Source organism: Capsicum annuum, chromosome 1 (genome assembly GCF_002878395.1).
Source record: "Capsicum annuum cultivar UCD-10X-F1 chromosome 1, UCD10Xv1.1, whole genome shotgun sequence".
In the NCBI taxonomy this organism is placed as follows: Eukaryota; Viridiplantae; Streptophyta; class Magnoliopsida; order Solanales; family Solanaceae; genus Capsicum; species Capsicum annuum.
The window spans coordinates 21,911,804-21,939,466 of record NC_061111.1 but is presented as its reverse complement, the minus strand read 5'-3'; the positions used below and the strand labels follow the sequence as shown (position 1 = coordinate 21,939,466).

At 36.4% G+C, this 27,663-nt stretch overlaps 2 protein-coding genes across 2 annotated transcripts; both read right to left on the bottom strand.

The window, feature by feature from the left end:
• Positions 1–2,192: 2,192 nt before the first annotated feature.
• On the bottom strand, positions 2,193–7,288 carry LOC107853422. The gene is made up of 5 exons (XM_016698419.2): positions 6,762–7,288; positions 4,090–4,185; positions 3,940–3,988; positions 3,573–3,687; positions 2,193–2,531 (listed from the first exon to the last, which is right to left on the bottom strand). The coding sequence occupies exons 1-4, from the start codon at positions 7,143–7,145 to the stop codon at positions 3,605–3,607; spliced, it is 612 nt and encodes a 203-aa protein (XP_016553905.1). The 5' UTR covers positions 7,146–7,288; the 3' UTR covers positions 2,193–2,531; positions 3,573–3,604.
• A 691-nt stretch (positions 7,289–7,979) lies between these two features.
• On the bottom strand, positions 7,980–27,407 carry LOC107869928 (DNA-directed RNA polymerases IV and V subunit 2). Its single transcript, XM_016716320.2, has 8 exons — positions 27,231–27,407; positions 21,503–22,058; positions 20,670–20,882; positions 17,394–18,274; positions 16,729–17,020; positions 15,488–16,450; positions 8,796–9,067; positions 7,980–8,655 (listed from the first exon to the last, which is right to left on the bottom strand). Exons 2-8 carry the CDS (start codon positions 22,043–22,045, stop codon positions 8,157–8,159), a joined length of 3,663 nt encoding a protein of 1,220 aa, XP_016571806.1. The 5' UTR covers positions 22,046–22,058; positions 27,231–27,407; the 3' UTR covers positions 7,980–8,156.
• Between the last annotated feature and the right edge of the window lie 256 nt (positions 27,408–27,663).

Below are 27,663 nucleotides of genomic sequence, written 5' to 3'. Positions count from 1 at the left end.
TGTGTTTTAATACATAGATTGAACTAGTGAAACCTCTTTTTGTTTTTTCATTCTTTCTTTTTTCAAGAAAAAGAAAAGGGGGAATCATGATGAAAGAAGTGAGTTTGAACAAGAAGCTTTTTTCTTAATGTTCCAATACAAGGAGGTCACATCAAATCCAACATAACCAAATCTAAACAAGACTCATCATAAAGGTTATAAAGAACGACACATGCATGAAAAAGCTATTGCATGTCGTCTTAAGACTTACTTTTAACGTTACGAATGTTTCTTTAGTTTGCTCCAAGCAAAACACACACAAAAAAAAGCAAATAGTGATATTGTAAATACTTATACACCATGCAATGTTTGTAAAAAGTGATAAATTAGTATTCAGTGATGATCATCATTTCTATAAAGTAGAATAATAGTAAAATATGAGAGATCTGATCATTCTTATGCCATCATCTCTCAATCCCCAAGTCCTTTCCCCATTTCCAAGATCACCTTTGGTTTTATGCTTAGCTTCTTTTTTGGTTTTCTTTCAGTTTTTTTTTTCTTTTTTTTAATTTAATAAAGTATGCTTGCTCAAAGTTAAAAAGAAGAGAACCCCAGGTGCCATCGATGTACTTTATTTTTGTTTATTAAATTAGTTTTTTCAATGAACAAATTTTGAGACCTTAATGATTAAGTTTGTTTATGTCATATTCTTTTAAAATTCGAAGCTCCTGGTTGAGTTAATTTTAACTCTAATTAGGCATCAAATTTGGCCATTGAATCATCATGAGGCTCTCAAGTATTTGCACGTTGAGTCAACTCGCGATTATTCTAAGTTATACTACTGTGAGAAAACTTTATTTGTTTACTCAACTTGTTCATTTTTATTGTTATTTATGCTTGATATAAACAGTTGATGTTGGTTAACAATTGACCAACTACTTCTTTTCGTACTTACTTCAGTATCTATTTTGAATAAATATTGATGCTAAAAGGAAATACATTTGGTCTTTTTAGTTTAATCATCCGGTGTTTGGAACTTACGCGCTAATTTATTATCCATGGGGTTTTAATATTCCCTAAAGAAACTTCATTCCAACAGCTCGAACCAATCTATGCGAATTTTGGATCTCTAATCTGATGGAGTACTCTAGGAATTAACTCTAACTTTCCAATTATCCAGTGAAGTCTGATCTTGGAATACTGTTTCTTACACTTGAGTTCTAAAGCTTTTAATCAGTGAAGTCCAATTAGTTAGTACTGTAGACATTGAAATTTTGTGGACTCTACAAAAAAAGTACTTTATCCAAAATCTAGCTTTATGACTACTCAATCTAAAACCTAAATTACGCTATCCCTTTAAAGAGGCATCTCCAGTATCCCACAAATTCACTGGATATTCACAAAGAGATCAAAGATTTGAAAAGTCCCAATAAATTTATGGGATATTCATAAAGATCGAAACTGAAGATATTCATAAAGATCAAAACCGTCTCTTCTTGATAATCAAATACATCAAGAAGACAAACCCTCCTTTCATGAAGATCAAATTCAAATGTTCCTACTTTCGAGAAATAAGCAACTAACGACCCTCGAATTATGGAAAAATTCATATCCAAATCTTCATACATTCGAGAAATATGCTATGACGACCCTCGAATTAATCAAGAGAGAAGAATCAAGGGAGGAACAGATTTGTACCCCCATCGTTTATCAATAAAACTGTTGTTTCTTCATATTTTTATTTGTGATAAAGTTTATTTTTCATAAATTAAATTATGTTGGAAACAAGTACTCCTACAACTTATTTATGAACCCAATTTGACGGGCTTAAACTGACCGAGTGAGTTTTTACTCATAACGGACTGGATATCGCCACATGGTTAGAGTCTATGACAACTTGTGCTATCTTCCAACTATATTGTGGTTTATATCACCAAAGTTCTCTTCTCCCCATGAGGCAAAACTTGTTGAACCTAAAAATTGCTCATGAAGCTAACAGGGTCATTCAAGACCACCCATTTTGAATGCCATTCTCGTACATCACACACCGTTTATATTTTCATATTTCATTAAGCAAAAGTTTAGAAAAGAATGACTATAACAAACTTAACTGTGACTAATTATCAATATTTAATTAAAAACTTGATCACATGCCCTATAAGCTGTTCTTTCATCCCTAATAATAAATTGGAATTGGAGCGGTACTCTTGGAGTATAAAAAGGAAATAAACTCTCTTCCAGGTTTCTTTTCTTTTCAAATATCTTGGGGTTTATAAACCTTCATAGTTTCCGGTTTGTGTGACATGCACGAAAGTATTGCTCTAACTTCTAGCAGAACATTACCAGAAGGACTATATAAGCGGGGATGAACAGATTACCTTCTTAGTATTATCCAACATTGCATCTAGAAAATATGAATTTACAAGAGTACGCGTCAAATTTGTATGTTGCATTTATTCCTCAAGAAACTGAAATTATAAGCTGCAAATTGCCTCAGATCACCCTTCAGATTCCATCTTCCTATTTCCAATCTATTCAATCAAAAATTATGCCTGCAGAAAGATAGCACCAAAAAGGAGTTTGAATTTTTGTGAGCTGAATTTATAATGTAAACAGGCCCCGAAAGATCATCAATTGAACTGGTTTCCATGTGCTCTTAGCCTCCTACACTGACTTTATTCAATGCAATTCAAAGAAACTAGTTTCCACCATAGCTTGAATTAAAATGGATTAGGAATTTCAAAAAATGTCCATCCAAAGCAAAACGGCAGAGCTTTGTAACAGGCGGACGCAAAATCATGTTATCAAACACACACAACAACAAAAGAACAATGAGAAAACAAAAAACAAAATGTTTGCATAAAGGTAATAGGGAGGATGGATGCTTTTTTCACTCATCAGCCGAGTTGCCATCTAAAGATGATATAATATCAATCAGAGTTTCAACCCTCTGAGATATGTAGTAGCTTGGCGCTCAAATTTTTGTATAGAAATGATTTAGAGGATGAATGAAGGAGTTTTATCTGGACACATGAAAGCTTATAAAGGTAAAAAGGATCGTTCTGCATAGGAGCTAAGCACACAGAATGATTATAGAAGTACTGATTTCTAATAGTTATCTCTGATATGCCAAATACTCGCTTTTTACGAGCGCTAAATTCTATTTTCAATTTCTTCCTCAAGGTTAAACAGTCTTCTGAGAAATAAATAAAATAATTGCATGAGAAACACTATTCAAATAGAAAGTATGACGACTGTTTAAGCAAAATAGGATCTTATCACTTAGTTTCCATATGGCAATACGAGGAAAAAGGATCTCATAGGCATTTCCCCACAGGTAGATTTCACATACGTCAAAATGAACACACCACGACTTTGTATGCTCTTATACAGGCTACCATATTGTTCTGGTGATCTCGCACAATCGAAAGAAAAAATCTCCTAATCCATGTTCCATATACCAGGAAAAATAATACTTAACATAAGTTAGGACAGATAACAAAGACAGTTATCGCTCCATATGATTCTTAATTCAGGTTTAAGGAAACACAAGATAGATAGAAGTACAACAGCAAAGCAGCAAACTGAATTACCTCAAATGCCAATGCCTTCTGCAAGCTGAAGTTTAATGGATCCCATAACGACTCCTGAGAGTATCTATGGCTTTCTCGACAGATTGTGACAGCTCAGGGATGGTTTGTTTGCACACTGTAAAGTATGTGAACAAGGTTTATGAGATGTTCATCCTAATCCAGAAGGCAATTCAGAAGAATCTGTTGCACTTTTGGCCAAGCCAAAAGAAGAACAAATAAATCAATCTCTTCATCTGCTCATTCCAAGTATTTAAAGCCTAATGTCTCAAGTTTATCATAGTATTCAGCATTGTAAGAAACTTGTAGCAGTACAGTAGCAGTTTCAGAAAAGCATATCCTCAATAGTTGACACAAGTCTAGAACTTACAGCGAACTCCACTAGCTTGAAGTTCTGCCATGAACGTAGAATATGAACCCTAGAAAGGAAAAATTAAATTAACTACTGGTAATGGCTCAGCATTTGAGATTAAATAGGATCAGACTTGTAAAAGGTAATAGCAGATAATGGAAGATTCACCTTCATTGCCTCCCTGCCTTCATTGATTCGCTCAGACATCTTTTTGTACTCCCTTTCTGCTTCATCTGCCACTTGCTGGCATCCTTGTGTCTGAATCTGCTTAGTTACCCAAAAATTAGAGGGAAAATGCAATAATATGCCACATTTACAACAGATATGAAACAGCTCCTACATGCAGAATAGGCTATACAATCTAAAAAACTGGCCATAGATGGTTATTCTACCACTTTTAATTTGCTTTAGTATAAGAAGTACAACAATACTGCAACCAAACTCCTTGTTCAATGGAATCATGAACAACAGAAAATCACATTAACTCAATGGATTATCACTAATCTTGTCCAAAGTTCGATGGGAGCTTGAAAAGCATGAAACCAACTTACAGCAGACAAGAATCTATTCCTTGTTCAATTGGTCTTAGGTCAATAACTCAAGACTGACCTAATCTCATTAAGCATAAAAGAAGTTTGAGCTTCAGTAACATAAAAAGGGCATTATATAGATGCTCTCTCTATTAGTCAGAGGATATCATTGAAGACCATGACTTTGCATGTAACAAACTCCAGTTTCTATGATAGGTTTCCCAATGTGATATATCAGGTTACTTTCCATCGAACAAATGGCAGAGAAGATCATTACTGATTACTTCAAAAGGAAACTCAATATCTCCTGTAAGTCTGTTATATATCCCTTTCAATAGAATGATCAGAAAAACATTCTGGTTCATATTTGAAGGCGGAGCACAAAGAACTGCACCAATTGTCACAAAAAATGTACAAATAATTTGGTATTGTAACATTGAAATGCATAATTAGATATTCTGTGTTAGATGTCACCATGTCATCCGAGAATTTGCAGAACTTGACGCTAAGTTCGAATATTGTGAGACAAATCTAGCTATCCTAAAGATAAGACACATTTTAGTCCATCAATTGAAGAAATTTCCATAAGCTTATTCATTTCAGAAAACAGAATAGTTTTACTATTCCGAAAGCCTATCTAACTGGCTCAAGCAGTTCCGGCTCTCCCTTGGTACTACTTTCCACAGAAAATCTAAATTTCTCCACACTCCAGCATTATTGAAACATCACAAGAGGGGAAATACTTGTTACAAATAAGATTCTGAGTAAATCAGAGTATAAACATCCATCCAATTATTAAACTTAAATATTGCCAGGAATGTTCTAGAACATTCACTATTCCAGTTTTCTAGCTCATTATATCACGGATCTTACATCTAAGTTCCTAGGTTATAAGCTTTGACAAGCAATCAAAAAGAAGATGCATCTCCAAACTTCAAAGCAACATTGAAACAGAAGAGAATCTGTTTCTCATGCAACTTATGCAAGTTCTTAAACTAGATCAACAAACAGGAAAATTAGAACAGATCGCCAACTTGAGAAACTTAGTTAAAATTCACCACACATCACATAGTATATCCATCCAGAAATACCAAATCAAAAATCTTCAATCATCTCGCGAATATGTGGAGCATAGAACAAAAAGGATTCCATTTATGCCCAGAGACTTTGGATACAATATTGTTACCAGGATACATTCATATTTACAGCAAAACACACATAAAATACATGTATGCATAAGAGCTAATTCCACCGCTGACCTAACCATTAGCAAATGCAAGCTGAAGGAAAGTAAAATCAACATGTGCAAGCGCTTATGCTCTATAGTAGAATGACAAAACACAGAATTGTATGAAGAGAATGTCATCTTCACAACCTAATGGCTACGTGTGTAAAACACACACACAAACACACATGCACATTCATCTTTACTGCAAACACACACACAGACACATAAAATATATGTATGCATAAGAGCCAATTCCACCAGTGACCAAAGCATCAGCAAATGCATGTTGAAGGAAAGTAAAATCAACCAACGGCAGCGAGAGCTTGTGCTCTATAGCACAAAGATGAAACACAGAAATGTATCAATAAAACGTCATCTTCACAATCCAATGGCTGTCTGTAAACACACACACACATATTCATATTTACTGCAAACACACACAGAGACACACATAAAATATGCATATGCATAGGAGTTAATTCCACCACTTAACTAAGCATTAGCAAATGCATGTTAAAAGGAAAGTAAAATCAACAAAAGGCAAAAGCTTATGTTCTATAGTAGAAAGACAAAACACAGAAATGTATGAATAAAACATCATCTTCACACTCAATGCCTACGTGTGTAAACACACACACACATACGTTCATATTTACTGCAAACACACACAAAGATGCACATAAGTTATACATATGCATAAGAGCTAATTCCACCACTTACCTAAGCATTAGCATTTGCATGTTGAAGGAAAGTATAATCAACAAACGGCAAGAGCTTTTGCTCTATAATAGAAAGAGGAAATACATAAATGTATGGATAAAACGTCATCTTCATAATCTAATGGCTACGTGCGTAAACACACGCACACACATATATATGCGTACATACACACATACATACGCGTACATACACACACAAAATATGCCTATTCATCAACCACCGAACAAAGCATTAGCAAATGGATGTTGAAGGAAATTAGAATCAACACTCTGTAGCAGAACGAGGAAACACAGAAATGTATGAATGAAACATCATCTTCATAATCCAATGGCTACGGGCGTAAACACACAACACACACAGACCTTGAGTCGTTTCTGAAGACGAGACTGAGAAGCCTCAACATCCTTAAGAATCTCCATATGCGATCTCTCAATCTGTCCCTTAACATAATCCAATTGAGACGACGCAAATTCCTTCAGATCCGCAATTGATTTCAGATTTTTAACCGACGCTTGTTCACCAGCAGGCTTCAACTGCACTGGACTAGAAATAAAACTCTTCTTTCCACTCCTCCTCTTCGATGATGTTGGCGAAATCGTACCAGCTTTGAATTTTTTGAAATTAAACTCGAATGGCTTCGGAGATTCACTCATCGACTGGACAGGACTTGCTGCCGCCGTTGCCGGTGGAGTTGACAGAAAATCCATCGCCGATGACTTCCTCGTTGTTCTCGATCTCTTCTTCATTTGCTTCTAGAAGTTTCTCTCTGCAATGCCAACAATGCCTGCTATTTTGAATTTGAATTTGGAGATTTTATAGAGCCGCGTTTTTTTTAAAATCAAAATTTGAAATTGCCGCGTGGAAGAGAAGTTTGAGAAGCCGCTATTCCAATTTATTTATTTTTTACTTTATTAATATATATATGGTGCAAAAAGAATTCGGGAAAAAATATAGATACAAATCATAATAAAGTATAAAGTATATATGTAATAGAGGTGTAAAATTCTTGTGAAATACTTCAATAATTCATGTTGAATTATTTTCTTACTTATTTTATAAGGATAAAATTCTTCGATTTTGTAAGAAATACTTTGATCAAATAATTTTTTTTTTTTGTACGAACATTGTCCATCGACAGCATAAAAAGTTATGAAAATAAAATATGACTAATGTTTATTGGAAACGTGAATGCATAGGGGTACTGCTCCAATTTTAAAAAAATAAAGAATAAACGAAAGTCATGAATACATTATTCTCAAATTTAGGTGCAGTTTGATTTGTGATATGAATTTCTCATGTTGAATATTTGTCTATACATCGTACAGTAAATTTTGTATACGGTAGGACTTAAATGGTGTTAAAAGGGTATAAAAGCAAAGGCAGAAGCACCATAATCAGCTAGGTGGCAACGGGAAAAGATTGAGAGATGTTTCAAATTGATCAAAATTTAAGTTTGAATTCAAGAATTGCTAACATTGTTCAAAACTTCAATTTGAATCACGAGGTTGAACCATATAGCAAATAATAGAGCAAGCAATGGTCATCTGCTGTTGTTAACAACGAAAGATTAAATGCAAATATTTCGATCTTAAACTTAAATCTATAATGATAATCCAATGATCAGCATGCATGTATGTTCGATCCCAATCTTGATCGATCAATAATGCTATTTACAAATAAGAATGTTTGCCATCAAAAACTGTACCAACATATCAGCTTTCACAAGTATAATCTGGACAATGAAACTTAATCAGACATTAGCAAAGCTCAGTGTCAAACTTGAGGGATATGCCCATGCTGAAGAGCTCCTGGCACAATAACTTAGCACCATATGGCACATCAACCTTCACAATATCTTCAACTGATTCACAGAACCGGCAGAACGGACCTCTTACCTTACCACCGTGCACACACCTCTGGATTACATTTGCCATCCTCTCGCACTTCCCACAGATGTGCATCTCGGAGGAGTCACTGAGTGTGAAAAGACGTTCATGCAGATTTGATGCAGCACCATGAGCTATAAGACAGTCGCGTTCCATCTCACCAAATTTAATTCCACCAAAGCGTTTTCTGTCTGCCACGGGTTGACGAGTGAGGGGATGAACAGGCCCAGTATTACGGTACTTCACCTTGTCTTCAGCCATATGGGTGAGGCGTTGGTAGAATGTAGGGCACATGAAAATCAGGGAACGAACCATTTCACCGGTCCTGCCGTTGTAAACTCTCTCATTTCCCCATCTCGAGAATCCTCTCCTACAGGTCATGTAGCATTAAATAGTCAATGACAACTCACCAGAATTCACAATTGAGCACAATAAAACAAACACAACTTGATTGGTTGGCACAAGAATATGTAATTAGAAAAAAGGATACAGAGCTTTCATGTATCTTACCGATGAAGCTGCTCTACTATGGCGTCAACCGATAAAGTGGAAAAGGGAGTGGCATATTTTCTACCACCACCTAGGGCAATGCCCTTCCCCAAAGCGGCTTCCAGAAGCTGACCAGGTGTTTGCCTTGAAGGAAATGCATGGGGATTGATAACAATATCTGGAACAATCCCCTGAATTGTAAAAGGGAAGTTCTCCTGACACTCCAGATATCCAAGGACACCCTTTTGTCCATGCATGCTAGAGAACTTGTCTCCAAGACATGGAGAACGAACCTGCACAGAATGTACAAGAATACTAGAGCCACTTAAAGTGAATTAGGATTAGTTATATAGTGTCTTCCAGGTACTCGAGTTTCTTTATCTCATGGAAGGATACGGTTGAAGAAACATAAAGATTGGTAGGAAGCGACCAACTGATACTATCTTTTACTCAATTGCAGGAGTTCGAATGAACTCGAGGATCGAAATTACTGCTTCAGGAGTAACTAACTCGAAAAAACAGTTAATGAGAATGAGAACAGAGAGGGATTTTGAGAAAGAAGAATTAATGTAATGAATGGATTACATGTTTATATAGAGCTCATGATCCACTATCCATTGACTAGGCCACTTGAGTTAGTTATAACTACTTAACTAACTTTAGTTGCTGAGTAACTAACTACACTAGCTTTTCAGTGTTAACTACTTCTGGAAACTTCTGGAACTTATTACAATTTCCCTACTAATTAATATTGTGTATCAGTACTCCCCCCATAAAGAAGATCCTTGACCTCAAGGATCAAACAAAGGAAACCTAGTCTTGAGAACACTAGCAAATTTCCAAGTTGAAACATCAGCAGGAAGTCCAGTCCACTTGATCAACACCTGTGCAACAGCCTTATTCCCTCTTTTAACCATTCTTCTCTGCAAAATCAGCTCTGGTTCAGGGCAATGGGGATTTGCCAAGTCCACAGTAGGATAAGAGATTTGAGAAGGCAACTCATAACACTTTTTTAATAAGGAAACATGGACAGTAGGGTGTATCTTGACAGAAGTAGGTAGTAAGAGAGTGTAAGCAACCGGTCCAACTCTCTTAATGATCTGAAAAGGTCCGTAAAACTTGGCTGCCAGCTTGTGAGTAACATGATTAGTGATAGTAACCTGCTTGTAGGGGTGCACTTTGAAGTAAACCCAGTCACCAACTTCAAAGTTCATGTCGGTTCTATGAGCATCAGCCAGTTGCTTCATCCTTAGTTGAGCTCTGGTGAGATGATGCTTAAGCAGCTGCAGCTTGAGTTCCCTATTCAGCAGGGTGTTATCAACCTCAGCGGAAGCTGATTCTCCGGGAGGATATGGTAAATATAGTGGAGGTGGCCTTCCATATAGTGCCTCATATGGTGTTGTGTGAATAGCTGAGTGATGGGAGGTATTATACCAATACTCCGCCATAGGAAGACAAGAAAACCAGTTAGAAGCATCCTCATTACAGTAGCACCTCAAATAAGTTTCTAAGCATCTGTTTAAAACCTCAGTTTGGCCATTAGACTGAGGGTGATATGCTGATGAAGTATGCAACTTAACACCTGGTAGAGTGAATAGTTCCTGCCAGAAGGAGCTGAGGAAAACAACATCTCTATCACTAGTAATAGCATCAGGGAATCCATGCAACTTAACAATATTATCCAAGAAAACCTTAGCAACAGTTTGGGCTGTATAAGGATGGTTAAGTGGAAGAAAATGCCCATACTTGCTAAGTCTGTCCACCACCACTAGAATCACCTCATAACCATTTGATTTAGATAATCCATCAATGAAATCCATGCTAATTTGTGACCATACCATATCTGGTATGGGTAAAGGCTGTAAAAGTCTAGGATATGCAGCCAAATCAGACTTATTCCTTTGGCAAACATCACAGTTTTGAATGAATTTCTTCACCTCCTCTCTCATGTTCTTCCAGTAAAAGAGGCTGAGCAATCTTCTTAATGTAGCCTCTACCCTAGAATGACCTCCTAGGGGACTTGCATGCCACAATGTCATGATCTCCCTTCTCAATTCTTGAATCTTGCCAACCACTAGTCTACCTTTCCTTTTCAGCTGACCTTGACTCCAAGTGAATTGTTTATGAACTGCAGGATTAGTCTGCAAATCTGTAATAAGTTGTTGAAGTTCTGGATCCATAGTCCAACTATCCACAATAGCTTGGAATAGATCAGTATCTGTAGGAGAAATGAACAAGGCTAATAATTCTGCTCCAGTAACTCTTGACAAGGCATCAACCACCTTGTTGCCAACTCTTCTTTTATACTTTATAGAGTAATCAAATGGCATCAGCTTTGTCAACCATAAGAGCTGTGAATTAGTATGTAACTTTTGCTCCATAAGGAACTTTAAAGCCTTCTGATCAGTCCTTATTATAAACCTTTGGCCTAACAAGTATTGAGACCATTTAGTGACAGTTTGAACAATGGCCAATAACTCCCTGTCATATACTGATAATGCAGCATGCCTTGGATGACAATGCCTTGCTGATGAAAGAAATTGGATGTCCCTCTTGCATAAGTACAACTCCTATTCCAAATCCACTAGCATCCGTCTCCACCACAAATGTTTTGTTGACATCAGGTAAAGCAAGCACGGGAGCTTGTGTCAAAGCTTCTTTCAACTTTTTAAAAGTATCTTGAGTTGTAGTTGACCATTTAAAATTGTTCTTCTTTGTTAAGTCATTTAAAGGCCTGCAAATCACATCAAAATCTTGTATGAACCTCCTGTAGTAATTAGCCAGTCCCAAGAACCCTCTTAGTTGCTTAACAGTAGTTGGAATGGGCCACTTCCTCACAGCTGCTATTTTCTGAGGATCTGTTGAAACCCCTTCTGCTGATATAAAGTGTTCCAGATATTCAATTTTCTGAACCCCAAAGAAACACTTGCTCCTTTTAGCAAATAGTTGATGCCTCATCATTTCCTCAAAAACAGACCTCAAATGCCTTACATGTTCTTCAATAGTACTACTGTAAATCAGAATATCATCAAAGAAAACTAACACATACTTCCTGAGAAATTGCTGAAATACAGAGTTCATTAATCCTTGAAAGGTAGCAGGTGCATTCGATAAGCCAAAAAGCATTACCAGGTATTCAAAATGGCCAGAATGGGTTCTAAAAGCAGTTTTAGGCACATCCGCTGCAGCCATTCTTAATTGGTGATAACCAGATCTTAAGTCAATCTTTGAAAAGATTTTGGATCCTCCTAATTCATCCAATAAATCTTCAACAATAGGTATAGGAAACTTGTTCTTCACAGTAAACTTATTTAAGTCCCTATAGTCAACACACAACCTCCAGGTACTATCTTTCTTGCCCACTAAGATCACTGGGGATGAAAACGGACTACAACTAGGTTGTATGATCCCTTGGTCTAACATTTGTTGTACCAGACCTTCAATAATGTCCTTCTTAATGGAAGGATATCTATATGGCCTCTTATTCATAGGCTCAGTCCCCCCCTGCAATACAATTCTATAATCAAATACTCCCCTATGAGGTGGTAAGCCAGTAGGTTCTTCAAACAACCCTTGAAACTCTGATAATAGATTCAATAAAGCTTGATCACATTCAGTTTTATCTTCCTCCAGTAATGCTAGGTGACTCTTCATTTGTTCACTCCCCATAGGCATGACTTGAATCATACAAAGTTGAGATTGGTTACCTGAGTATTTAGCTAATTTACTAGCTCCAGAAGTCTGCACCTGGTTACCAGCTCCTCTTAGCAGATGTTTCCTTCCCTTGTACCAGAATTCCATGGTCAAATTCCTGAAGTTCATCTTGATATCTCCTAAGGTTAACAACCACTGAACCCCCAATACTACACCACATGAACCCAAAGGTAATAGCAGGAACTCTGTTGAAAATTCAGCTCCTTGTAGTAACCAAGTAATAGTGGTCATTTTATCCACCTTCATGCTCCCATTTGCTGCAGCAACCATTTGAGGACTAGTAGATCTGACCGGACAACCTAATTGTTGTACTAAATCAGGATCTATGAAATTATGAGAACTCCCTGTGTCTATCAATATATGCAGCCCCTTTTTGGAATGATATCCAGTTACCTTAAGTGTCCTAAAACCCAAAGAACCATTTAAGGCATGTATTGAAATCTCCATGTGCTCAGCATATTGAAACAATTTGCTCTTGCTCTCCCCATCTTCATGCAACTCCACCTCAGTTTCAGACACTCTCTTTTCTGTTTCATCCCCTTCTTCTAACTCCAACAAGTACAATTGCTTAGTAGTGTTACATTTATGGCCCATAGTATATTTTTCATTACAAAAATAACACAAACCTTTTGCCCTCTTCTCATTAATTTACCTTCTCCTATTCAGATTCTTATTATAGTTTCCTTGGGTGATGTTAGGAGTAGGTAGTAGAGGCTTATTATTGAAAGGTCTTTGATCTCCTATCTTTCTAGAATTAAACACCTGATGTGAACTTACAGGTGGTTTAACAACATTCAAGTAAGCTTCTTGCAGTCTTGCACTCTTGTAAACCTGAGACAAGGTAGTAGGGTTGGTAATCTTAACAACAATGTTAAGTTGAGGTGTCAAACCCCCAATGTAGCAACTAATGGCATTCTCTTCTGACAAATTCACCCTAGTAAGATGTCTTTCAAACACAGCCTGATACTCTTTGACAGTCCCAACTTGCTTAACCTTTTTCAATTCCTCCATAGGATCATCAAAGTCAGATCCAAACCTCTCCACCAATGTCATCACATACTCATTCCATCCAATAGGTTGAAGATATTGTCGATACCTCATGAAGGATAGATGCCACTGAATTGCCTCTCCTTCCAGATGTAGTGTGACTATGGTAATTTTATCAGAAGCATGTACATTTTCCATTGAAAAAAATTGTTCAATCTTGAACAACCAAGAACGCAAATCATCCCCTGAAAACCTCAAAAACTCCATGCGCGACCATTTCGAGAACTGGGAATAGGGATTGTAATAACTGCCAGGGCTTTGATCTCTGTTCTCCCTCTCAACTGATTGCCTAACCCTCGATGGTTCAGCTTGACCTAATGGGGATTTATCTCTCCTAGTCTCTGCAGAATTCACCAAATGATTCGTTAATTCAATTACCACCTGATCCAACTTCTTCAAGGTAGTAACTTCCCCTGCCAAATTGCTCACATTTGTAGTCAATTTCTGCAACATATCCCTTATTTCTCCCATGTCAGCTGGGGAATTATCAATGGATCGAGCTGTTTTTGTCATGATTGCCAAGAATTCGATTGGCTTTGATACCAATGATACTATCTTTTACTCGACTACAGGAGTTCGAATGAACTCGAGGATCAAAATTACTGCTTCAGGAGTAACTAACTCGAAAAAACAGTTAATGAGAATGAGAACAGAGAGGGATTTTGAGAAAGAAGAATTAATGTTTTGTATATCTCTATGAAAATGAATGGATTACATGTTTATATAGAGCTCATGATCCACTATCCATTAACTAGGCCACTTGAGTTAGTTATAACTACTTAACTAACTTTAGTTGCTGAGTAACTAACTACACTAGCTTTCCAGTGTTAACTACTTCTGGAAACTTCTGGAACTTATTACAATTTCCCCACTAATTAATATTGTGTATCACCAACTTACTCACACTGTACAGAAACATAATGCTTACACAGCTTGCTTTGCTAACTCTTTTTAAAAGGTAAAGTAACTTTATAGATAAAAGTATCACAAAGACACAAAGGATGTCCCTGTACCATGTTGTCAAAGCAAAACAGCAAAGTATTCCCTATCTAGTCCTGTAGGGATTCTGACATCTGTACTAATTCGCGGTATTTACATGTTTCAATTCACACAAGTAAGCAAAACAAAAACTATGCAGTAGGCTTTCTGTGCGAACTCTTAAGAGTACAAAAACTTCTAATAGATATATCAAATAATGTACTGCAGTGAGAAGTTCAATTCATGTCAAAACTTAACATAAGCTGTTGATACTTGGAACGTTGACCCACATATGTCAAAGACAAAGGAGCTTGGACAGCTTATAAGCTCTCTCCACTCACCTAATCAGGCATCTTTTCAGGACAAAAACTCCCTCACCATATTGGTGGCAGAGTAATACCTCATAAGGATTTGTTGAAGGATCTATTTGTCAATAGGAGGGGAAAAAGAGACCCCTCGTTTGGGGGGGTGCTCTCTTGGTACATCGGACATTGCCTCCATTCGTTGAAAACAGGGAACTTGGGTTGTTTATTATCCTCGACACAGGATAATACTTCACAAGGACACGTTTGGATCATAATATCTACATCAGGCAGTACCTTAAAACATAAAACTGAAAGTTTCTACAACGGCTTCTTGTTTTGAAGCTTCAGCAGAGTCTACTAATGCTACTTATAGACAAACCAGCTTTTATTCAGTTCAGTGGCTACTCTTTCGATGTGTTCATTAATAAGATGGTTCAAGGCACTTGAAGCTATATATGGTCTTTATGTACGTAGCATTATCTATTTTATCATGAAGACATCCCGCATGAAGCGCAAGTACTTTAAGAAGCTTGCAGATTGCCAACACACAGTTCCAAAGACTTAATATGGTTTTTCAAATTCTCATAAACCTGCATCTTAAAACCTAAGTTACATATAGAAATAAACATAATCACAAAAGTAGAAGCATATGCATATAGGTCATCTTACTTGTCTTAGAGATACAACAGCAAAATTCTTCCCTTCGTCATTCGCTGAGAGCAAAACCTTCTGAACCATGCCTCTTTCAGTATGCTTCAACTTGATACTGTGATCAGCACCTGATTCAGCATATTTCCCAATTATGACATCTCCACTCTGGAGATTTGCCCCAATGAATGGAAAACCATCATCATCTAGGCAGTCCACTCGTCCAATTTTACTTTGGGTTTTCCCAAAGTTAACAGAGTCCTCCACCTTGAGCTTCTTTCCAATACTTTCCTTATTGTCCACGTCGGCCTTGTAGGTCCTGACATGCTCCGATCGAAACATTCCGCGCTCCAGTGATGCACGATTCATAACCAGTGAATCTTCTTGGTTATAACCAAGATGAACATTCACTGCAACAATAGCACATTGACCATTGTAGTATTCAGGCCGTGGAAGCATTCCCTTCTGGTGAAGAGCAGACTTTGGTTTCCCAAGGGAATCTGACAACATTGTCCCGAAAAGTGGCCTCTGAGGGTAATACAATTGATGTGTATTCGTATCAACTCTAATATTTGGATTCATTGTTGAAAATCCAATTGCCTGCTGAGAGTGCTTCTCAGATTGATAGAGGACCCTCCTAGCATGATCATGATTTGCAAAAGGGATTAAACCACAGCTTAAACCTAACAGAAATGACATGTCCAATTCACAATGGGTATATTTAGCAGGTGGATTCTCTTTATCTGCTTTTAAGAGGTACTCAACTCCCCATGCAATTCGACAATCTTCTTCTTCTTCAGATCCAATAAGCTCAATAATCCCATTGTCCAGAAGAGTTTGGAAGCCATACTCTTCCCCTTTCATTACGTCTTTCAATGCTTTAATTTTCTTAAGATTTGAAACAACAAGAAGAGGGCGCATAATCCTTCCGGCATCAGAAAATATGCGAACTTCACCTTGCTGCTCGTCTCTCTTAACTTCAACCTAGAAGAAAATTTTAGTTTGTTCAGTGTATTGACTATCAAATTAACAGACCTTATATTCCAGTAGTGCTTACAAGATAATGTTCCAATACAGTATGCCAAAAAATTTACATCCTACTTGAGTAAAAAAGAGAAAAAGGCAAGTTTTATGTTTGGTTGGCATTTTTATAACCATCTTTTTGGTGAATCAGTGACGAACTTGCTATGCAAATAAATATTCAATAGCAAGGTTCCATGATTCTGCTGTGCATAATTAAATGAAAATGATCATGAGCCAACCTGGTGTGGTACTTCATTCCTGCGGCGCTTACGTCTTAGTTTTGAAACGAAGGACGCAGAATCTTCACATACTCCAACCCAATCCCCATCTAGAAGTACCTTCTGTTTTCGGTGGAGTGAGGTGGCACTATCATTTACTAACTTTTGCATCCCACACCGGAACAATGTCTCAAGAAGTGGCTTCAAAACAGTTGTGCTGATAAGACCCATACTAGCCAAATTTTTCACCAGGCCACAATTTTCTCCATCTGGGGTGGATAGAAAACACACCTTTCCCCAGTGTGAAGGATGTCTGTAAGTTATTTTGAAAGTCATTAGTTTATCATACTTTTAAGTTGAAGGAAACAGAAATAAAAGGCAGCCCAGAGCACAAGCATCCCGCATTCACGCAGTGTCGGGGGAAGGAATGCACCCAAAGGGTTGTGATGTAGACAACCTATCCTAATTCCAGCATTAGTGGCTGCTTCCACAGCTCGAACCCTTGACTTATAGGTTACATAGAGACATTTTTACCATGGCTCCAAGACTCCCCTTCTTGAAGAAAACATAAATAAAATACCAAAACATTATGACAATGAGCAAAGGATCAGGAAGCAAGTCAAATGAAATAACCGTTTTTGCCAACGAAAAAGCATGAACAAAATGGCCGATATATAAACACTTACGGGTATCTAGCATCGCCAACCTTCCCAGTGTATGTAACTTGCTGACGTGTTTTCCTCAGATCAGCAGTCATTTGCAATGGATTTGTTCGTCTAAGAGTTGCAACTACACCAGAAACCCTCTCCATTCTCTTGTAAGGGTGACACCAATGACCAGTAGAAAAAGCCCTAGAGAGACCATTGGTAATTATTGATGCATCCAAGTATTGCTCAATTGGTTGCACTTCTCGATCTCCGCAGAGATCTCTTTGCATTGCCCTCACCATACGCCTCTCGGCATGTTTAATGTGTGCCCTGAGCTCTCGTTCAAGGAGCTCACCAGCCAGATCCAATCTCTTGTTTCGAAAATCATCTCTATTGTCAACCTTTCTGCGACCAATGTAAGAGTGCAAGAGGCACTTTACCATATACCCTAGGAAGCGAGCCTTCTGCTTGAGACCACTAAGATTAGGGAACAGGTATTCTTTTATGCAATCCCCAACAGATTCTTGAGGTGGAAATTTACAATTCTTTATAAGTCTGTCAACATGCACGAGAGCCTTTTTCCCCTTCCTGAAATCCTCACATTTCTCATTTGCATCGTGTATTGAAGCTACTAGTATACTTACGATATTATTATCTTCAATATCTACATCAATCAAATCTACTACCTCCCTGTCAGAGGATACTCCTAGAGCGAAAAACAAGATCCAAATTGGCATTTCTGCCAGGAAGTACACAGTGAGGGCCTTTTCTTCTCCCTTGATGTGCTCAAGCTTCAATGTCTCAACCAGTTTAAGGTAAACTCTTTTTCTTTTTTCACCTGAGCGATATGCAGCCATCCAAGTGGGATTGTTTGACACCCATAGTCTTTTTAAACAGATCTGCTCCTGTGCAATGAAGATCTGAAATGGAAATTGCAAGAGCTTTCAATCTTAATAGAATTGCAATACGAAATTTACTTCTAAAGGGCCAAACAGGTTAAACAATATTCTATACCACTATAGTAATAGCATGAGGTTTGAATGCACACCCAAAATTACTTCATCAATAAGAAAAAATCTTAATCTGATCCCAGTTCCATATAAAACGGCATTAAGATGTAATAGAATTAACATGAAAGCAGACACTGACCAGTTCCTTATCCTTTCCCTCGAAGTTGGAAAAGGATTGTCCTGAAACTATAAATCCCACTCATTCCAGCATCACATAACCTTTTGTCCCCAAGACATCAGAAGCTGAAAAAATTAATTTGTTGAACTATTCTGAAAAATGGAAGGAGAGCCTTGGAGTAACTGGTAAAGTTGTTGCCACGTGACCTGGAGGTCATGGGTTCAAGCCTTGGAAACAGCCTCTGGCAGAAATGCAAGGCAAGGCTGCGTACGATACACCCTTGTGGTGGGGGACCTTCCCCGGACACCGCGCATAGCGGTAGCTTTAGTGCACCGGACTGCCCTTTTTTAACTATTCTGAAAAATGTTGGTTCATTTGTCACCACCAGCTAAGTTATGCAGATGATGCCGTAAAAAGAGCATTCAATAATGAACAGTTGTTACAACTGCATTAAACTCAACAAGCACAGTAGATATTAAGTCCATAAGTGCATCCTTGAGTGGGTATCACCTTTTTCTCACTTCAAATTCATTATCTAAGGAACAACCTTAAGCAGCGAGAAATCAATTGATATACTTAGAATCATGAGTCTCTAAGCTTCCTAACTATGAAATCCAATCTCCAATTGGTCTGTGTCATTTTACAGAAAGATATTTTGTTGTTGACGTTGAATCATATATAAGATACTGAGGAGGCACTCCAAAAGTTGCCTACCGTCCTAATGGAACACAAAGCTCATGCCTTGAATTCTTGCGTCAGAATTTCAAGCTGACACATGTAGGTTATACAGGGCCTGGCTCTAGGATCCATCATACTTCCGCTATATTCTATGTAATGTCAAAAGTTGTTGAAAAAATCAAGTTCCTTAGTTGCTCTTTCTATTTTTGTTCTTTCCAATACATGTTCCAGGTTAAAAGATAAGAACCGAGACTAGTTGATTGGTTTTCAGATAAGTAAATAACCTATTACAGATTTGTGCTGCTAGTATTAGAAGGCATCCATGCGCCACTCTAAATCAGCATATCAACAAGGTCAAAGGTTTTTGTTTTGGGGAGGAAAGTACAACAACAACATACCCAGTATAGTCCCACAAGTTGAGTTTGAGGAGGGTAGAGTGACCTTGTCAGATAGAAAGGCTGTGCAAAAATTCCTCGGCTCAAAGAAATTAACTTTGGGAGAAAAATACAATGACCAAATACATGCTTTCAGAAAGAATACGGAACCCATACACCACATATTTGTGCAACTTGTATTAAAAATGCAGCATGATCAGTTCGAAATCAACACATTATACAAAGAGTCAAAGACAGTTATTATATCATCCCTGGACTGGCATTCACAAGAGAAATAGCTTATCACAATATTTTGCAGCTTGTCTTACAAATCAGACTTCTTGTCTTACTTATAATATGCAATATCCAACTAAATCAAATTATGATGGAGGCACGTCGCCTTCCTCCTAAAAGTCTATGCATGCTACAAAACTGTTTCATCAGCCCCCGAACTAAAATAGGGGACATTATGTGAAGTGGTACATAAGATCAATCTTCAAGGGTATCTTCAATTAAAACAAATAACAAACCCAAAAAGTAGATAGCACCTTCAGAACAACCTCACACTACGCATCATTCTAATCAATGTCTGATATGAAAGTTAAATTTTCTATTCTCTCTGTCCTCTTCTTTTAAATCTTACATTATAGGGAGACAAGTTTTGCAATTACCTGATATTTCAAAGTTCCAACATCTGCCAAATGACACACCTATTCAGGCAATAACAACTACTAGTACAACAGTATGCCTCAATCCTAAACTAGTATGGCTTGACTAAACAAATTATTTTTATGCATTTGACTCCAATCGACTCATCTTGTTTTCAATACTCAATATAACCAATTGTTAGGAAAAGGTGTCACATTCCAATAAACTAAGATTTTAGTTTCAAACATAAATTCTAACATTAACAAGTGAAATCCCACTGTTTTGAGTCATGCTAGGTTGATGTGCAGTAAAACGGTTGACATGACTGCACTTTGAATAGCATATCTTTAATTTTCCCTTTGGATTCATTAGGGCTTAAATAGTGTACTAAGTTCCACCAAGTGTCCAGCCTTGTTTTCTGTGACCTCGTTAGGTAAGAATTAAGATAGTGAGGCATCAAGAGCGAAGTGCTAGCAGGAAGATCTACCTTTTCAGCTCCTTTGACTATGAAGTATCCCCCATGATCAAATTCACAATCAGGCTGGTCAGCACCACTCATCCAGCATAACTCTGAGTTCACCATCACAGGGATTCTGCCAGTCAAGACATCTCTTTTATCTTCCATCACACACTCCTTGTCAACAAACTGTTCTACCCCAGTTTTGAACTTGTCGCTTCTAACTAGCTTTTCAGTATACACCTAAAATCATATACAAGGGCAGCCAAAAACGTTAAAAAAATAAGAAACTAACAGGGAAAATAAATAACATTTGGGATGTACTCTCAATGCTAACAGGGTTAATCTGTTATTGCACAACATGGATGAGAAGGGGTTATATTTCAAACATTAGTAATACTCCAAATAAAGGGTGAATTTTGTGAAGTTCAAAAATTGATAACAAAGTATCAAGGATTAGGATACATGCAGCTCAGAGCTCTTATTCCTTTCCGATGACCATTTTCTTACTTTTCATCAGATGGGCAATGCATTTAATAAAGAACTGTTCAAGAGAGACTAACAAGATAGACAACTTAATCTACTGAAGAACAACACGAAAATGCAATCATTTTAGAACATAGCTAGATAATCCAACTTTTTTGATGAAGTAATAATTTTATCAGAGTTGGGGCAAAAAGTCACCCGTAAACAAGGAGTATACCAAAAATAGTAGAAATACAATCTGGCCAATTCAAATCGAAAATAATAAGAAAAAGAATCAATATAAATAAATAGAAGGAAATCAATACATGTAAAACTATAGACCATAGACAAAAACAAAAAAGAAACTGAATATTAGACAAAAACAAACATTTTCTAACCTGAACACGAGTCTCAACCATCATCCTGGCAGAATAAGTCATGTTCTGAAGGCGGGCATGTCGTGGCCACAAGTCCAGGTACTCTTTATCACCATCCACAGCAAACTTTTCCCCTGCCCAAAACTTTGGCCGATCAAGGGTTACTTTCCCAAACTTGACAGAAGCATGCTTCCAATAACCTTCGCCTTTCTTTGATGGATCATAACTTGGCTCAACATGGATCTCCCCAACTGAGTCGAACACCCTTTGGATTCCATTCTTGATGAAGTCATTGTATGAACTAATCTGGTGGTTAACTACACCATACTTCTCAAAGAAACCACTTGACGCCTTTTTGCAAAAGTTTCTCAAGAAACCTCCACCCAATTCTTTAATTGATGCCACATCAAAATTATCATCTGAATCCTCATCCTCATCCCAATCATCATCATCATCTACTACAAAAAGACTATCCACATCAAAATCCGTTATTGTTGATACATTGGATGTCTTCTCTTTTCCACTACTACATCCCACTTCTTCCACGATATCAGAGATTGTCATCTGAATGAAGCGCCTACATCAAAAATAAAATCAAAGTGTAAATTAATTTTGTGCCAACTTGTACTGGTGCACTTGTGTGATCTCTCCTTTCAAAAAGCATATTCAATCAATAGTACAGTACAGAGACAATCGACAGCTAAAAGACTAGCTATCCCAGCTGAAACTGCGAAACATAGTCCTTCTAGGAAGGCCAAATGAGTTTTTTTTTTTCTAAAAGGAAAAAGAGGAAGGACTAAGGCCTGGACTATTATTTCTAACAAGAAAGGGGGATTTGTTTAGAAACAGTAAAATAATAAAGCAACAAAACAAAAGATTAAACAAATGTCCATCAGGTTAAAACCGAGATTGCTTGGTGAAATTTGCTCTTAAATGTAAACTGTGTTTTTGACAAACCACTTGCACTCTAATCAACCTATTTCTAAAGAGAAAAAAAAGCTAAAAAAAAAAAAAAAAGAAATAGAGAGACTATATGAAAGGTTGTGAGTTGTAGTATTTTTCATGAAGCATTTGAATATATGAATTTTACTTTTTAAAAAATTAAGAATCGCTATCTATTAACACTGAAAATTGGAATGCATTGACTCATTCTTCTTGGGATGACGAAAGTATATGTAACTTTGTGCATTCCTTCTAAGAAATATGAGAAATTCCAAAATCATATAAACTAAAAGATCTTGAAATCTAAAGATGTTCATCAGCATTTCAGAAAACAAAAAGCTAATGAAATGTATAAGCTACCCAGATTACTAATATTTTTAGGAAACCTTAACTTAAGGAGCTTTCAACATTTCCTGAAATGTATAAGCTTCCTTAAAGGATGTGTTCTTTTCCTTTTCTTTTCACCTCTAGAAAACCCAATAATTGCCGTCAACATTTTCTGAAAAGTATAAGCTACTGTAAAATTTAAAAAGGAGATCCTTCTTTTCTTTTGCACCTCAAAAAAACTCATTAAGTCCTTTCAACTATCTTTAGGGATTTCAGCACATTAATATTCTTATTTCAGTCAATTCACCTCTAAGCCCTTAAACCCAGAAACATGAAACAAAGACATAATAAGACCGTTTTCGACAGTCCCCCGGCTCAAGTAAAGCATATCAAAAATCAAGCAAGTAAAGAAAATACAGAAGTGAAGAAGCCATGCTTAAAAAAATGCAAAAGAGAACAGCGCAACAACAAATAATACTATCACTAAAGCAAAAGATACAGGTAATACTAGAATTGATGAAAATCATCGTAGGAGAGTAATAATAACAATACTAATATGGAAACTAGACAACGCTCCAGTGACTGGCACGTCACGCATAAATACTAATAAAATCAACACGATACGAGCGCATCGGCACACATCACGCATCAGAGGGTTATGTGCCCGCTTTCTGCAGATGGACTCGCCTCCTTTACTCGTAGCGAGTCCCCATCGCATCGCATCGTATCAGCGCTTAATGCGATGATGCGCCCACATCTATCAACACTATGCTCCACTACATACTAACCTTCTACCTTGATCCTCCACCTCCATACCTTACTATCTAGGGTCATGTCCTCTATAAGTTGCAAGTGTGTCATGTCATATCTCTCAGGGGCAGATCTAGGGGTTTGGTACCCCTCCGCAAAAAATTACACTATATAAATCAGGTCTTCTATTTATTTTTATGTACGTAAAAAGTTTACTGAATCTCCTTAACACAATCGTATACATTGGCTAAGTGATTCATTTTTAATTTTCGTACCCTCTTTAGTGAATTTCCTAACTCTTGACTCTCTTTATACACACTATAGCCAGCCTCCCACACCTTTTCTTCACATGCGCGAACCGTCGCAGTCTGCTCTCTCTAGTCTATGATTCATTTTTTATTTTTCGAACCCTCTGAGTTAAATCCTTCCTCTACCTCTCTTTATACACATTATAGCAACCTCTCACACCTATTTTTCGAACCCTCAGAGATAAAATCCTTCCTCTACCTCTCTTTATACACATTATAGCAACCTCTCACACCTTTTCTTTACATACTCAAACCATCTCAGTCTCGCCTCCTTCTCTAAAACCCCAGTTCTTTCCATTAAAACCCCATAAAAAATTGCGGACCATATTGCATTACAACTATTTATCAATATGAATCAAACATAGATGTCGAAAATAAACAAAACCCACAAAGATTACTTAAAAACAAACACAAAAACTAAAAGTGAGTATCAAAAAAATCATCACGAAACCCCACATTTTTATTTTTCGAACCCTCTTAGTAAAAATCCTACCTCTATTTCTCTTTATACACACGATAGCCAAACTCTCACACCTTCTCTTCAGACGTCCGAACCATCTCAATTCTCAGCAAGGCCCAGGGGTACACTGTTTATATATGAGTTAAAATTATTTTTTACATATATATAATAAGTTTTGAACCCTCTTTGACCTCTTTGTGTGTTTAACTTTTTATATTTCAAACCAACAACAACAAACCCAGTGTATTCCCATACACTAGGGTCTGGGGAGGGTAAAATGTACGCAGTTCATACCACTAACTCCAGAGTGGTAGCACGTCCACTCCGGAAAATTCTAGCACGTCCACTACATCTCAGCCTCACTCATCTGTCATTCTTCACTCTAAAACCCCAGCTCTTTCCATTAAAACCCCATAAAAAATTGCAGACTTACCGCATTACAACTATATAACGATATAAATCAAACACAGTTGCTAAAAATAAACAAAACCCACAAAGATTACATAAAAACAAACACAAAAAACATAAATCAAGTATCAAAAAAAAATCATCATGAAACCCCACATTTTTATTTTTTCAAACCCTCTGAGTGAATCCTACGGCTACCTCCCATACCTTTTATTCACATGTCCGAACCATCTCAGTCTCATCGCACTCATTTGTTATTCATTTCTATAAAACCCCAATTCTTTCCATTAAAACCCCATAAAAATTTACAAACCATACTACATTACAACTATATATCGTTAAAAATAAAAAAAATATGTTAAAAAGAAACAAAACCCACAAAAAATACATAAAAAGAAACACAAAAAACATAAAGCAAGTATCAAAAAAAATAATCATGAAACACCACATTTTTATTTTTTCAAACCCTCTAAGTGAAAATCCTACGGCTACCTCCCACACCTTTTATTCACATACCCGAATCATCTAAGTCTCGTCTCACTCATTTGTTATTCATTTCTCTAAAACCCAGTTCTTTGCATTAAAACCCCATAAAAATTTACAAACCTTACTGTATTACAACTATATAACGATATAAATAAAAAACAGTTGCTAAAAATAAATAAAACCCACAAAGATTACATAAAAACAAACACAAAAAACATAAAGCAGGTATCAAAAGAAATCATCATGAAACCCCACATTTTTATTGTTTCAAACCCTCTGAGTGAAAATCCTACGACTACCTCCCACACCTTTTATTCACATGCCCGAACCATCTCAGTCTCGTCTCACTCATTTGTTATTCATTTCTCTAAAACCCCAGTTCTTTCCATTAAAACACCATAAAAATTTACAAACCATACTACATTACAACTATATATCATTAAAAATAAAAAACAAATGTTAACAATAAACAAAACCCACAAAGATTACATAAAAACAAACACAAAAAATATAAAGCAAGTATGAAAAAAAATAATCATGAAACACCACATTTTATTTTTTCGAACCCTCTAAGAGAAAATCATACGGCTACCTCCCCCACCTTTTATTCACATGCCTGAACCATCTCAGTCTCGTCTTACTCATTTGTTATTCATTTCTCTAAAACCTCGGTTCTTTCCATTAAACCTCATAAAAATTTACAAACCATACTACATTTCAACTATATATCGTTAAAAATCAAAAACAGATGTTAATAAATAAACAAAACCCACAAAGATTACAAAAAAACAAACACAAAAAATATAAAGCAAGTATCAAAAAAAATAATCATGAAACACCACATTTTTATTTTTTCGAACCCTCTAAGTAAAAATCCTACGGCCACCTCCCACACCTTTTATTCACATACCCGAACCATCTCAGTCTCGTATCACTCATTTGTTATTGATTTCTCTAAAACCCCAATTCTTTCCATTAAAACCCCATAAAAATTTACAAACCATACTGCATTACAACTATATATCGTTAAAAATCAAAAACAGATGTTAAAAATAAACAAAACCCACAAAGATTACATAAAAACAAACACGACAAACATAAAGCAAGTATAAAAAAAAAATAATCATAAAACATCACATTTTTATTTTTTCGAACCCTCTAAGTGTAAATCCTACGGCTACCTCCCCCACCTTTTATTCACATACCCGAACCATCTCAGTCTCGTATCACTCATTTGTTATTCATTTCTCGAAAACCCTAGTTCTTTCCATTAAAACCCCATAAAAATTTACAAACCATACTACATTACAACTATATATCGTTAAAAATAAAAAACAGATGTTAAAAATAAACAAAACCCACAAAGATTACATAAAAACAAACACAAAAAACATAAAGCAAGTATCAAAAAAAATAATCATGATACACCACATTTTTATTTTTTCGAACCCTCTAAGTGAAAATCCTACGGCTACCTCCCACAACTTTTATTCACATACCCGAACCATCTCAATCTCGTCTCACTCATTTGTTATTCATTTCTTTAAAACCCTAGTTCTTTCCATTAAAACCCCATAAAAATTTACAAACCATACTACATTACAACTATATATCGTTAAAAATCAAAAGCAGATGTTAAAAATAAACAAAACCCACAAAGATTACATAAAAACAAACACAAAAAACATAAAGCAAGTATCAAAAAAAATAATCATGAAACACCACATTTTTATCTTTTCGAACCCTCTTAGCGAAAATCCTACGGCTAACTCGCCCACCTTTTATTTACATGCCCGAACCATCTCAGTCTCATCTCACTCATTTGTTATTCATTTCTCTAAAACTCCAGTTCTTTCCATTAAAACTCCATAAAAAATTTTACAAACCGTACAGCATTACAACTATATATCATTAACTATCAAAAACAGATGTTGAAAATAAACAAAACCCACAAAGATTACATAAAAACAAACACAAAAACTTGAAACAATTATCAAAATAATCATCATGAAACCCCTCATTTTCTGTACATTTTTTAACGATTTGGATAAGCAAATAAAGTACTTACAAAAATGTATATCAGCTTCTGCTTTGCTTCTTTTCGCTGAACTTTTTTTGAGAGTTTTTCAGCAGTCACAACTCACACGAAGAAGCAGAGCAGTGGCCAATGAGTGTGAATTCTCGGATCGTCCGCTTTATTTAATATGCATTGGGAAAATGGAATCAAAAAGGTGTAATGTGTGCGCACTCAATGAAATGTTGCCATGTGTAATGCGCCAATGAAGAGGGGAAAAAAAAAAAGTACTAGTTTTTGACCGGAGATAGAGTTTAAAAAATAAGAAAACACGTAATGATTTTTACCAAATTATTCTTTTATTAAAAAATATACTATTACTATTTTTAATTAAATTGGGCCAATAAGGATAAAAAGTGAAATTGTGTCTTTAAATAGTTATCAAATAAGAAAATGTGACCTTTTTTTTTGGAACGGACAAAAAAAA